Source organism: Hemicordylus capensis, chromosome 1 (genome assembly GCF_027244095.1).
Source record: "Hemicordylus capensis ecotype Gifberg chromosome 1, rHemCap1.1.pri, whole genome shotgun sequence".
NCBI classification, from domain to species: Eukaryota; Metazoa; Chordata; class Lepidosauria; order Squamata; family Cordylidae; genus Hemicordylus; species Hemicordylus capensis.
Genome location: NC_069657.1, coordinates 140,689,096 through 140,703,995, shown reverse-complemented (window position 1 = coordinate 140,703,995; position 14,900 = coordinate 140,689,096). Strand labels below are relative to the sequence as shown.

The 14,900-nt window shown below is 46.2% G+C and overlaps 1 protein-coding gene across 1 annotated transcript; it reads left to right on the top strand.

The window, feature by feature from the left end:
* The first annotated feature begins 6,581 nt into the window (after window positions 1-6,581).
* LRRC10B (leucine rich repeat containing 10B) lies at window positions 6,582-10,419 on the top strand. The gene has a single exon (XM_053284094.1). The coding sequence runs from the start codon at window positions 7,273-7,275 to the stop codon at window positions 8,155-8,157; it is 885 nt and encodes a 294-aa protein (XP_053140069.1). The 5' UTR covers window positions 6,582-7,272; the 3' UTR covers window positions 8,158-10,419.
* Window positions 10,420-14,900: the final 4,481 nt, after the last annotated feature.

The following is a 14,900-nucleotide window of genomic DNA, read 5'->3' as shown; positions in this document are numbered from 1 at the left end:
AGCCTTGCTCGCCACATGGCGCTCAGACATCCCTGGGGGTTTTAAATGTTTTTTTAAAAAAATAAATTTAAAAATGCGGGGTGGGAATCTAAAAATTTAAAAACCCTATCCAAAAAAAGGAGAAAAGCTTAATTACCCACCCACAACAACACAATGCAATGGGAGGCAACTAAAGGTGACTTGCAAAACCAAGGAACCACCTGAAAAGAAAAGCACAGAAAAAATACCTCCCCCAAACCCAACCTAGGAGGCCCTATTTAATGAAAACTAAGGATAATGGGGGCACCAAAAAGCAACCACTTACCCCTCCTCATCATCCTGAAGAGGCTTCTGCCCCACACACTGGTCAAGGGGGAAAAAAAAAAACCCTGACCAGTGGCAGACGGCAGCACACTCATCCAGGGTGGGTGGGGGGGAATGATGAGCAGCCTTCCAGCTACCCATTCACCCAAACAAACAAGCTAAAAGAGAAACACTGAATAAAAGAAAAGAAAATGCTGCCGGAAGAACAATCTGCAAAAAGGGGGTGCTGGGGGGGAATCAAAAAGTTAAGCCAGAGGGGCCTCAAGCCAAAGAACTGTGCCCACCCCTACCCCTTACACTGGCTAGCTAGGATAAAGTAGGAGGACTGGCATTGCTATAAGAATGCCCTGTTTGGTTCAAGTTGGAACCTTCGAACCAGTTTGAATTTGAACCTGTTTGCACATCCCTACAGTGAGGCTTCATCACGTGACCATCTGACCAGCTTGGTGTGTAGGTGCCAGATGCAAGGCATTGGATGCCCTTGATAGGGGACCACATTGCACCTATGCTTTGGAGTTTTCCAACATTTGCATCCATTCTTTTCATTGGGTAACTTGGGCCTCTGAGACAAATATCCTGTCTATCTAGTGGGTGGGTGGTGTCTGTGATCACACCACATGATGTCCATGTTTCAGAAGTCTAATGCTTGTTCCACATACAGCCAGGATGCCATCAGTCTCACTCTCCTTTTCCACCAGCCCATTTCTGTCTGCAGTGAATGCCCTCGATTCCCTTAACTGCAGTGCAAGGAAAGATTGCTTGGCACTGAATCTCTGCTGGGAGTGAAAGCTTGCTCAACAGATGTCACATCTGGGACAATGTCCTCTCACCAATAGTATTTTGTTTTCAGCTAGAAGTATTTGCCTTGTGGTGGCAAGGATTAGTTATCTCCCTAATCTCAGTACAAGTTGAAAGAGAAAGTAAGATCACACAAACCCCTGCAGGGTGTGATCAAATACCTTACAGCAAGAGTTCCATATACCCCTTTGTGCTGTGATACACACATTCACCCACCTACATAACCAGTAGAACATTACTGCTTTCATGCATTGTGAAATAAACATTCACACAGTTGGGGGAACACTGTATGGTGTGAGGTGGTAGGAAGTGTGTGCAGAGCTGGAATTCCCTGTCTCCTTTCATGGTGGAAGCCCATGTGAAAAGCATATTCCTCCCATACCTCCCAGTATACAGTATACTGGTCCCAGTATACAGATGCACAAAACGACCCTTTCCCCACCATCACATGCACTGTTGCACAAATTTGGACTCTTCCCCCTCCATCCTCTCAAATGGAACTGACACCTTGGTTTCTCTTCCCATTCTGGCACAATGCACACCATCTCAGCTCTTGTTCGCAGTTTTCTGTCCAGTTATAATAGGTGCCACAATATATTGTCTTCCTTTTTCCACTTCTCACATTTCTCTCTGTGGATGATTCTTCACTCCTAGTGAATGTTTCATGAGCTGGGCTGCTCTGACACTGAGAAAAAGAACACTTCAGTATCAGATGCAGCAGCTTCAAATTCAGTGTAATGATATCTGGCATCAGATCAGTTTTCCACTGTGCTTGGAGTGTGACATACCTGATCTCTTATTCAAACTGAAAGGCGGGGAGAAGCTGGAGATGGGTCTGCCATTTTACCCAGCAAAGCCTATGTTCTTTTAGAACTTTTCTGAGGCTTAGTGGGCTTGTAGAATGCATTTGCTGCCTGAAAAGAGTCTGTAGCCAGGGTGTTTCAAAGATGGGGCAATAACAAGCCCTGGGTTCCCCCCCCCCATGTGTGTATATGGAGTGTAGGAGCTAGCTTGACTTGTCACTTGTTAGAAGGCTTTTAGAAATGGGGAAAAAAGTAAAAATGGGGAAAAAGAGCTTCCATCTAATATCCTTTCCCCATGCATGGTACTACTTGTCTGTTTCTGCAGCTTTGAGGTATGATTATGAAAGCAAATGTTTCCATTATCTTGGTTTTGGATGCCAGAAAATGCTCTTTGCTCCAAATGTGTCTTTCTTCTACTCTTATATCCCACCCCAACTTTGGGGAAAAAAATTAGGTTCTTATCTGATGTCACCTTTTTTCCTTCCTTGGTAAAGCTATGTGGTATTAACTCCTTTAGAATTTCACCTTGTAAACCTCAGGCTATTTGATTATTTCTGGGGTTTTGCTCTCAACGACTTCTAATTTGCCAGCTGGCACATGACAACGTATTTGAAGAGAGCTCTCAGACAAGGCAAAGATCCTTCCTCTCTTCCTCCATAATCCTGATATTTCTATCTTTGTGTACACCCTGTGGAATCATTCATTCTGCCATGCTGTTCTCTTACATATCTAATTTGTTGCCTGAGACTCACTCTTTGCTTTCTCCCTCCCACTGAATATCTGTGTTTGTATTTCCCCAGATGGATTAGCTGCATTTTCTGAAGATAAGCAGTCCATTCTGTTACCTTTGTGTTTGAGTGAGTAGGGGGTTCTCGTGTGTGTGTGTGTGTGTGTGTGTGTGTGTGTATACACTTGTGGGTGGATGTGGAGGTGTGTACCTTCCACATTGGGTGATGGTGGTAGTGATTACCTGGACAAGTGTTTCATGGATATCCATGCCAGAGGCAATGTTAGAGCTTGTAAGGAACATATGGATATGGATTAGATCTAAAACATCAGCTGGTAACTGTTTGGAAAAGAGAGAAGCCTGCACATAGCTCTGGAAAAAGAACTACCTATCACTTTTACAACCATCTGGAGTGAGACTAATTCAGAGCGAGTGCCACCCATGATGATGGAGATATATAAGACTGAGGGGGAGTTGGTACCAAAATAACTAGCCTACCAGGGGGGATACACTGGAAGAGTTATTGGGGATCAGGGAAATGCTGAACTGATGTGTGCTGCTAATCCTGTGCAGGATCCCGAGGATCTGATTCACCTTTCAACAAGGTGAACAGAAAGTTGTTTGTTTCTATGGAAGCCAGGCTAGGGTCTGAAGCAATATTGCCGTTTCTACCTGCTAGAATCAGGCTGCGCATGAATGTTGCCATTAATTTATGTATGAGTTCTTGATTTGTTTATCACACATATTGGGCAGGTGCAGAAATTATTTTACATGTCCCTGTAACTGAAAGATTACTTTTCAAAGCACATATCCTTAGGGTAGAATGCTCCAATTGCACACCGGCTGCTGGTTTCCTATTTACAACCAGGCAGAGCCTGGGAGACAAGCTTATTAATAGAATAATAGAGTTGGGGGGCGGGTCTGTAGGCCATCTAGTCAACCTTCCTGCTTAATTCAAGATATCCAGAGCTAGAGCATCCTCAGCAGGTGGTTGTCCAGCCTCTGCTTGAAGGAGAGTGTCCAGTGAGGGAGAGTTCACCCAAATAATTGGTCCATTGTTGAACTGCTGTTATTGTTAAGAAATGTTCAACTGAAATGTTCAGGTAAAATCTATCTGCCTTAACTTAAGCCCATTAGATCTAGCTCTGCCCTCTAACAAGGAGGATGAGATGTGATTAGTGCAGAATAACTAATGACACACTGCTGACACACTCTCTTTGTGATCTCCTGCAATCCTGAGGTCCTTTTTATATAGCACACATGACCACCCTGTGATGTTGGACTGTATCTTGTATCTAGTCATTGTGGTTCCATGCCTTTGTGGGGAGATAACACCCAAATCTTTTTCTCCATGTCAACATGGAGACCTCCTCATCTCTGGCAATTAAAAAAAACACACATCTAAAAACCCATCTTTTTAAACAAGCTTTTTCAGCCTTTTAAAATGTGTTGGTTTTAATTTTGTGATTGATTTTAAATTGCTGAATTGTTTTAACTTTTTATATGTGTTTTGTTTTATGTTAACCGCCCAGAGACAAAAGTTTGAGCAGTATATAAATGTGATGAATATATAATAAATACATAAATAAATATCATCAGGAGAGGGCATAACCTCCCTAAATGCCTGCCTGGAGGCGGTGATGGGCTGAGACCAAATCCAGATAAGACAGATGTACTTATTGTGCAACATTTCTGTGGTGTCTCTCTCGTGCTTTAACATCCTCTTCTGTATGTAAATGGATGGTGTTTTCTAAACTGATCACTAACTTTTCATGCTCAAAGGCCAGGGCCAAGGGTACATTTCTTGTTAATGCCATGATAAACAATCATGATGGTGCACTATTATGATTTGTCTCTCAGCCGCTTCTGGTGTGGTATCTGTAGCATGCACTAACTCAGCAGCAGATGCGATACACTGAAGTGGTCCTGTGAAGGTAAATACCATAGACAGAAATCTGCACTGATAACCTTTTCACAGTCTGCTCAAGGCCTCAAAAAGCTGCTCTGCATTTGTGCACTAAAAGCTCTTGGTCTTCATACCACCATCTCAACTTGTGGCATAGCAGCTGAAACTATTTGATGGTAATGGATACAACACAAGAGGCTGGTTCACACTATTCTAATTAGTGTAGGAGACATGTCCTACCCAAGTTCAGGAGCTGTGCATGCTCCCATTTTTCAATTGTTTGTGAGTAAAAAGCAAGGTAGGAGGGAAAGGAAGCAATTGCCTGCTAAGCAGCTGTGTCGAAGGGCTTTCATTCTACCCAGCAGCTGTACCCAGCTCTTTAAAATGGTAGATTGAAAAACCTCTCAACTCAGCTACTGCTTAGCAGACAATCAATCACTTCCTCCCCCTCCTACCATGCTTTTTACTCACAGAATGATCAGAAAATGGGAACATTCTCAGCTCCTGAACTTGCATAGGGTGCATGCATCCCCTACCCGAATTAAATGGGAATAGCCCTAATAAGTGGTTGTGAGTTGGAGTCCTCAGTTCCTCAGCTGTAAAATGAAAATCAAAGTCTCAGGATTTTCTAAAGGCTTCTAACTATTGCCACTGTAAAAATTATAATTGCTGCATTAGTATTCCGATAACCAGCCTATGAATACTTCAGGATGGGATTCTTACAACCTGGTTTCTTGCTTAAAGTTGTGCCCAAGTCGGTGTAGATTCCTGGCAACCACAGAGCCATGTGGTTTTCTTTGGTAGTATACAGGAGAAGTTTACCATTGCCATCTCCAGTGCACAATATGAGATGATGCCATTCAGCATCTTCCTATATGGCTGCTGCCCGCCCGATATAGGTGTCTGGGAAACAAACCAGCGAGGATTCGAACTTGCAATCTCTAGGCAAGCTACTTCCCTGCTGCACCATAAAAATCCTATATATACATTGGGGCTTATTCCCACATAACTGGGCACTCCACTAATCGATGTCTTAGATACTTGAGAAGAAAGATAGTAGATCTCCCTTTCTGCAGACAGTGGAATGCCAGATGGTTCTGAGCTGTTGAGGAAATTGGTCTTTTAAGCTGGCCAAACTACTTATCTTAATCTGTGTAAGCTGCTATTGGTGTTAAAATGATACTATTTTCACTGGAACCGTCGACACCTCCTACAGATGCGGTAATTCCTCCTGTGCTGAAGCTTCGCCTAATCAAGAAAACACAAGCAGACGGTTAGGTCTAGCTCGCCCCCCCTGCCCCGCGCACCAGATGGCGAAGCGCATGACGGATTGTTCCCGCCCCAAAGTACAACTTCCAGAAGCAGAGGTGAAGGTTTCAGCCTAGCCTTCCTCTGGACAGAACAACTTTCCTACGCGTAGGAAGTTTGTGTCAGTCAGTAATTTAATTGTGCAGCGAGAAGCCTTTCCCCAGATGGAGTGCGCGTGCTGGGAACATTCAAGCCTCCCTGGGGCATCTGGTGCCTCTGCTGCTCCTCTCGCAGCCCAGGCGCTCTGCCCTCATCCTTTCCCCTGCCGCTGGGCTCCAGGCGGACACCCAGAAACGACGCATGCGAATCCGTCGAGAGGGCGCGAAAATTGCAGCAGCTGAAGTTCGGCCCTTTGGGCAGCTGTTCAAGTGAAGGCGCAGAAAGCACGTGTGCGGCGGCGCTGCTCCTTCTGGGGCGGAAGAAGACTCGGCGCTTGGAGAAAAGTGGGATGCGCGGGGGACGGACGCGGCTGGAGGAGAAGGACCGGTCACAGCACGGACGGAGCTGCGGGCGGCGATGAGAGACTGACCGGGGCGGTCTGGTCTCAGAAGAGCTGGGCATTCGAGAGAGGGCGGGGCAGCCGCTGCAGGGATTGCCACTCCAGAAGCCAAGAGCGCGAGCTTCTCGTCCTTCTGAAACTCAGGCACGAGGGCAAGAACGCCGGAACGTGCCTTTCCCTTCCAGTGAGCCGGCTTTAAACTCTTCCACTCCCAGAGGGGGGTGTGCCGGAGAGGGGGCGAGGGAGAGCGAGGGGGCCGAACGAGCGAGCGCGTAGCCCCGCCCCGCCCCACCCGATCCGTTCGGCTCTGCTATAGGCGGGTGGCCCCGCGTGGGGGTTTCCATGGAGACGAGTCGCTAGGCGCCCGGTGCGTATGTGGGAGCCGAGCTCAGACCTAGCGGGGAGCCCCAGAGCGAGAGGCCGGCAGGCTGAGGGCAGCGCCCGTCTGGACGGACGCGGAAGACCAGAGGGGGTGGTCCCCGCTGGGGAAGGGAGCAGAAGCAGCCCTCGGGTCCCAGCCCTGGAGGATAGTGGGTGGGCTGGGAATGGAGAGCAGCCTGGCAAGCAGGAGGCAGCCTTGCAGCTTTGCATCGGGAGCTTCGCTTATTATTCCATGTCAAGGAGCTGCTCTCCAGCCTCCAGAGGGCGAGGGAAGGCCCCACGGGGCGCAGGGGCCCTCTCCGGGGGCCATCATCTGAGGAGGACGCCAGTCTTCTCAGTTCGGGGAGGAAGCTGCTTGAGGGAGGGAGAGGAGGAGGGCTCCATCAGCTCCATCCCTGGCAGGGGGAATCCTTATCCGGAGAGCCCTGCTGGCTCCTAACTTCAGAGGGCCAGTTTGGTGGGCAGGGGCCTAGCTGGTTGCCATGTCTCCTTGGAACCCACCAGGCAGAGGCGGCGGCATTTGTCCTGCCAGCACTCTCCCTTGGCTATGAGGATGGGCAGTGGCGGGTCCTCAGGCAGGGAAGAGCGGCTGCCATCGGCTGTTGAAGAGCAGCTGAGTGGTGGGGATCAGATGCTGGAGCTTTCTGGGCGTCACCTGAAGGTACTGCCAGCACCGGTGTGTGCCTTGGGCACCCTGCAGAAGCTCTACATCAGTGGCACAGGGATAAAAGAACTACCTGAAGAGATAGAAGGGCTCCAGGAACTGCGTATCCTGGCACTGGACTTTAACAAACTGGAGGAAGTGCCCGAGGCACTGTGTCGCCTGCCCCACCTCACCCGCCTCTATCTGGGCAGCAACCGTCTCTTTGGGCTTCCGGCAGACTTCTCTCAGCTCACGAATCTCCGCTGCTTGTGGATTGAGAGCAACTACTTGTACCACTTCCCCCGGGTCCTGCTCCAAATGCCTGGACTACAGTCCCTGCAGATGGGTGACAACCGGCTCAGAACACTGCCAAACAGCCTGTCACGCATGAGGGGACTTCGGGGGCTCTGGCTGTATGGGAACCGCTTTGAGGAGTTCCCCAAGCCTTTGCTTCGCATGACCCAGCTTCACATCCTGGACCTTGACCGCAACAAGCTTGCTGAATTCCCTGACTTGAGTCACCTGCAGAGGCTTAAGCTCTTCTCCTATGACCACAACCCAGTGGAAGCACCACCCAAAGTGGCTGACACAGTCTTTGTGGTGGGTGAGGGGGCCCAGGAGTTTATGGAAGCTAGGGAGGAACGTCTCCATCGTCTTCGGGAGCAGGAAGCGGAAGAGCAGGAGGAGAATGAGTCTGAAGTCCTGCAGGCCAATATGAAAAATGACGAGGTTTTGGATGATGGCGAAGGCAGCTACTCTGCCATGGAGTGCTCTGCAGATGAAACATGAACTGGGTATGACAACAACATGACTGCTGCTCAAAACATCTGGTGGATATTGGTTGGCTGATGAATCTACTGGTCTACAGAGAGTTGGGAGCTGGACATGCTGTGTTGTTGATCTCAGGAACCGTCATCTCAGAGGCAGGATCATGGGCAACTGAGCATGACAGTTAACAACCCTTTGTAAAGGATACAAGACAATTACTCATCGGAAGGCTTGCTGTTTCTTTTCTGACCAGATCCATGGACAGGCCCAGCACAGACAATTGCTATAAAGGTGTAATGAACTATGGGGAATCCTTATGCCTTGCAAGCATTCTACCTAATCTAAGGGTACCAGGAGATAGGGTGGGAGGTGGAAACAAATTGTTCTCTTGATGGAGAATTCTGTTGCACCAGTTCTTTGAAATGAGTCTTTTTGTCCCTGACTCAAGGCATGGATAATGGTTGCATAATGATGAAAGCGGAGTATCAAATGATTTAATGTGATGCTGTGACATTCTGGTGTTTGTGGGTGATTCCCATTGTGGTTGTCTGACATGCTACAATGAGATTCAAAAACAAAACAGGATAAAGCCATCTTGTTTGTTTTTCTACCTCCCTCCCTTGAACTTTGAGCCCCAGGGGGGTTGCAGGGCTCTGTGTGTGTAGTGTGTGTGTGTGTGTGTGTGTGTGTGTGTGTGTGTGTGAAAAATCTTCTTTCTTCCCAGGAATTATTATTCTACTACTGGAGTTAGACTTGGTGAGAAACCTCCCTTGGACTGCTCTGTCCAGCTGTCAGGTTTGAAAAGAAGCTCATGTGAAACCCTTGTTTGTGTACAGAGCTATCCGTCCTGGAAAGAGCTGTGCCTCCACTCTTTGTATGGTGGGAAAGGAGCCTTGTGCATTACCCTGTTGCTTTCTTGGACTTTCTATTCCCTTAAAAGGGCACAGAAGCAATAGCTGGTATGACCTGGGCCACTGCAGTTTTGTGTGCCTCTTGAGTGAGAAAGGTGGCAGCCACAGGACTTTTGTCTTCGAGAGTGGCAGGCTCATTTTTGTGAGAGCTCTAGGGCTAGATTTGTACTAAATCTGAGCAATAAAAGCACATCAAAGGGAGAGCAGCAGAGCTGGAGTTCGAGTGGGGCAGGCGGACGTAAATACTCAGGGAAACTGCTTCCGAAGGAGACCAAAGTTGTTTTGTGAGCTGTGGGTTATTTTTAAAAGTGTTCTGTAAAGTAAATTATAACACCTGGTGAAAGGAAACAAATTTCTCAGGCATTCTTATGTATGTATATATGCATTTTAAAAACAACAACCCCTCTTTCCTCTGTCTGTTTCTGATCAGAGTTCTGTTCTCTTTGGCACCTTTGTTTCATTCTGTCACCCTCTCTCTAAGGTCTTTTTGCTCCTAGTTTTCCCTCCCCTCCATAGCTATCCACTGCTCTCTTCCCTTCAAGAACATATCTCTTTGTCTGCTGTGTTCCATCTTTCTCTGGGCTGATTCCATTGTATTTAGCTTCAACCTTAATCCCTGTATTGGCATGGCAGGCTACCCAAGCACTGCCAAAGTTAAAATACTCTATCAAGTGTCTTTGTCTTGGAAGAATTTCAGAGATGTAATAGACGTTTATGCTATGCTTTCTCATTTTATTGCAGTTTATTTCTGATATATTGGCTGGTAGCCACAAAAGCTACTTTTGCTTCTTCTCTTCATTCTCTAGTTTATTCCTCCCCTTCAGTTTTGCAGTTTCTGATCGCGTGACAAAGCACTTCTTTTCTTAAAATGCCGTGCAACAGAATGCAAAGTATCAGTTTCACTCATTCCTCTTGGATTTGCTGCAGGAGGCTGATTCATACAAAGTGTTTTCACACTCTTAGTAGTCCAGCCACCTGACTGGCATGTCGTTAGGAAGCCTTTTACCATATATCTGTGGTCATCAAATTTATTGTGTCAGGTGATGCCAGTTGTGTGACAATGATGACATTGTGTGACATTGTGTGACAATGGCTCTCTGCCATTGGCTTCTGTTGGAATTCTGGATTTTGCATTTTGTCATGGCTGGGTCCACACTTGGCGAGAACCAAGTTGAGCTTTATACATTGCATTCAAACTAGGTCAGTCTTCCTCAAAACACACACCCCTCCCATGGATGCTCAATAGTTGTGGTGTTTTTGTTGGGTACCTGCCTTCAGTTCCAATTTCTGACCTGGATGTATGTTTATTTACATATTTATATTTATTTCCTGCCTTTCCTTCTTACAAATAAAATGTCCCTCACAACTACCATTCCAACTCCTGGTGCTTCATTGTCCTCGGCATCTACAGCTGGAAGCCTGGAAACCCACTTGTGACTCCCATGAATTACTGGTGGGTCTATTTGAACATCTGATCGGAGAGATGTAGAGCTAGGAGAGTTTTGAGGATAAAAGGTCCTCTTTGGCTGATTTTAATCTTCTGCCCTTGTAGCTAATACATTACCTTTCTAGAATGAAGTATTATCGAGGACTTGCAAGAAGTCAGAGCTGATTATTTATTGGTGGCATAACTCACATAGGTCTCTCAGAGTGAAGGATGGCCTAGAGTTCCCTTTGCCTCTATTCACCAAGTGTTGAGAGAGATGAGCAGATCAGAACTGGAAAATTCAGTAGGGAAAGGTGTACCAGCTTTAAACAATGAAAACCACACATGATGGTGCTTGCATTAGAGAACAATAGAATGTATGTCAATGGTACAATGTAATTGCAAGGAGTGAAATCTTGCCAATGCCTTTGAAATCAGTGCAGTTTTGCACTTCTTCAACTAGACATACTTGAAGCTTACTTATTTCATTTATAGTCCACCTTATCAAATCTTTGAGGCATGTAATATAAAACCCATTACAACTTGTAAAACCATCCTCATTTTACTCTGTTTCTGGCTACCTAAAGCCAAGTTAAATAAACACGATGTACATTTACATGGATATGTGTGTGGTACAGGGGCCTAAACTTGAGGAGTGGAGGGGCTCAAGCCCCCTTCAGGATTTCCAGGTGGACATTGCCTTTCCGGGCTGCCAATTGGCATCGGTAAGCTCAGAGACTGACAACTTTGTCAACTGGTCCCTGCCTTATCTTTGTGTGGACTCTGCAGTCCCTAAGATAAACTTTGCTGTATCCTTGTTTAAAAAACAAGTGCGGGGGAAATCAGTCACAAAATGTGTAGTTCCAAGAACATTTGTTTGGTCAAAATTCAAGTCACAGAAAATATGTATTATGTTAGCTGATGTAACAGGTAACCAATGACTCTGTGAAAAGTAAAGTGAGTAGTCCAGGCTCCTCTAGAACCCTGGCAAACAAGCTTGTTACAATGAGGGAATATCTGAAGCTAAATTGTACTGGATCATGCTGAAGGATGCTTATGCAAACTTATTTACCTTATCTTTGTTCAGAATTTATGTGATTCAATAGAGGAAAGGGTCTCTGAACATCAGTAGAATTAATTTCTAATAACCAGAGTACACAAGTGTGTTGTAGCAGGACATACTATTTGTGTGAATTACAATCGCATCCCACCCCCCAAAATTAAGTCTACTCTCTTGTGTAAGTACAATCTGCAGTTGAGATGCAGCCCACCAAGAATGCCTCCCTGTGTATCCTTGCAGTCCCAATGTGGTGCATGGATGATAAACTTAAGAGGATACTCCTGAACAATCTTGGAGGTCAACAGAGGGATTGAAGAAGTCCATCAAGTATATTGGGCCCAGTTTATTTAGGGCTTTATAAACACCTTAAATTTAGCCTGAAAACAAAAGGAAGCTAGTGTTGATGTGCTTCCACTGACTCATCATTATCACAAGGTAGGCTGTGATGTTTTGTACTGGTCAAAGCTTCTAAGCTGCCATCAAAAGCAGCCCCACACAGAACACCACACATCAGTTTCAGTTGGAAGTTATGAAGGTTTTAAAGAGAGGAGAGCTGGTCTTGTGGTAGCAAGCATGACTTGTCCCCCTAGCTAATCAGGGTCCACCCTGTTGCATTTGAATGGGAGACCACATGTGGGCACTGTAAGATATTCCCCTCGGGATGGAGCTGCTCTGGGAAGAGCAGAAGGTTTCAGGTTCCCTCTCTGGCTTCTCCATGATAGGTCTGAGAGAGATTCCTGCCTGCAACCTTGGAGAAGCCTCTGCCAGTCTGTGAAGACAATACTGAGCTAGATAGACCAATGGTCTGACTCAGTATACGGCAGCTTCCTATGTTCCTAAGCTATAAATTTATTCGGCCCAAGAGAAAAGGCTAAGCTAGAGTGAGTAGAAAACACTTGTGGTCCCTGCTGCAACCTGAATTTCTAGGCCAGGGGTGGCCAACCTGAGGCTTTCTGGTTGTTGGACTACAACTCCCATCATCCTCAGCTGCAGCATCTAGAAACCCTCAGGTTGGCCACCTCTGGACTAAGTTCAGAAAAGAATCCAGGCCAGGTGCACCCTAAAGCTGTGAGCCTGAATGCCCAGAAGTGACTGGAAACTATCAGTGAGAGGAGTCCCAATTCCCGCCAAGTCACAACCTCATAGCTGCTACCCTACTTGGAGAAGTCGGACCTGACCTCAGTCACTCATGCGTTGGTAATATCCAGATTGGACTACTGCAATGTGCTCTACATGGGGCTGCCCTTGAAGACTTTGGAAGCTTCAGCTGGTTCAGAATGCTTCCGCAAGGATGCTCGTAGGTGCAAGTCACTTCACGAGTATTACACCCATCCTGCATCAGCTTCATTGGCTACCGGTCCACTTCTGGGCTAGATTCAAGGTGCTGGTACTGACCTTTAAAGCCCTACATGGATTGGGGCTGGGGTACCTGTCGGACCACTTTTGCCCATATGAATCTGCCAGGGCCCTCTATCATCTCAGACCCTACTCATGACCCCACCACTAACAGAGATCCGGTTGGCGTGGACTAACGACAGGGCCTTTTCAGTTGTGACCCCTCAGCTTTGGAACGCCCTCTCTGAAGAGCTTCGCCATGCTCCCTCCCTCAGTGTTTTTTAAAAACATCTTAAAACACACCTTTTTAAGGAGGCTTTTTAATGCTCCATTATTATTCTGTTCTATCTGGAAGGTTATTTAGCTTTTTATAATTTTCAGTTTTAATTTGAACCTAATAATTGTGGTTTTTAATCTGACTTCTAAAAACTTTTAAAGTTAATTTTACTTTTATTGTATCTGTGTCTATCTTATTGTTGTGAGCCGCCCTGAGCAGTAGTGCACTGGAGGGGCAGGGTATAAATATTTTAAATAATAATAACTATTATTATTAAGTCATGCTAGGATTTAAGTTCAGTCAGCTCACCCATATCCAGCCCCACCACCCTGCCCTGATACAGTGATGTCTGTGTACTTGTTCACACAACTATGTAGTTTTAAAACTCTGTAGTTAAGAAATGTGTGCACACTGCCTTTCCAAGAAATACTCAAGGTGATGAACTATGGACAGCTGTGTTCAGAGTTGAACCCCATTTTGTTCTAGTGGCAGCTTTTTACCAGTGGTGTGAATGTAGGAAGGATATCTTCCAGAGCTGCTGCTGTATAGTGGCTGAGAGAGGAAGCCATGAATCAGGTGGAGCCCCTGTTTCTGAACCTGCCTCTGCCATGAATTCACTAGGTGGCCTTAGCCAAGCCACTCCGCCCCGCCCCGCCCCCCCCCCCGGTAATTTGGGAATAATAATAGTAGCCTTTACAGGGTGGTTGTGTGTACGTGAAGTGATATGAACATTTGAAGGAGCTAAATTATTACTATTCGGTGAATGCACTTGAGATGTTCTGTAATCCGGTGGAGCTGGATTGCGTCATTGGGTTAGAAGCAAAACCATTGCTTTATGTTGTATTGGACTATGGAGGGCTTTTTCAGGGACTGAAGTGGTGTGAGTAGCAAGTAGTAGTCTGTAAGAAGCTGCAGCCATAAGCATGTTGAGAGAGAAAGGGCAGCACAGCTACTAGATAAAAGTATGTTCCTGACATTTCCTTCTGATTCCAGATGTTGGTTTCCAGTGCTTGTTGCTTTGTAGTCCTTGAAGTAGTCTTCCAAAACCATGGAAATTGCAGGAATTTGGCCTTTGGCTTTGTCGTCGGCACTACCTGTTGGAAGTGAAGGACTCTGCGCTGTCTCATGTCTCAATGACAAAGGGGGACAGATTAGTGAGTCAGAGGGCTAGAGGGGTCAAGACATTGGTCATCCCTTCTCTACTGCTCTGACACTATCCCTATGATATGTAGATTGCTACTCTCAGGGACTTCCTTCCTTCCTTCCTTCCTTCCTTCCACTTCCTCTTCCTCTTTCCCTTTCTTCTCCCTTGCAACACCCACGCTCCTCTCTCCCTGCACCATGTGTGCAGAGATGCAGAAACCATCCCTCTGCATCCAGCAGCTAGATTAGAGATCCTATCTCTCCACTTTCCTATCTAGAATGGAGTTCACCCAGATTATATTCACTCCTTATATTGATTGGAAACTATGAACTGGCTCCAAGTTTCTTTTACTCTCAGCATACACGCATGCCTAGGCAGACTCCGCTGTTTTGTGCCTCTGTGCACTCGGCTGTAATGAAAGGGTATCTCTTACTAGAGAGAATTCTCAACACTACCTATGCCCAGCCTTCAAGATTTTAAAGTAAGGAATGGGACATAGAAGCTCCTCTCCCTCACTTATGAGTTTGTTTAGATTAATGGGACAATTATAACATAACCTCTTGACAATATAAATTTGGGGTTTATCTCCCCCCCCCCAAATATTTGTGTGT

Bases quoted from the DNA above. Each gene is read 5' to 3' on its own strand.
- LRRC10B (XM_053284094.1), top strand. From the start codon at position 7,273: ATGAGGATGGGCAGTGGCGGGTCCTCAGGCAGGGAAGAGCGGCTGCCA.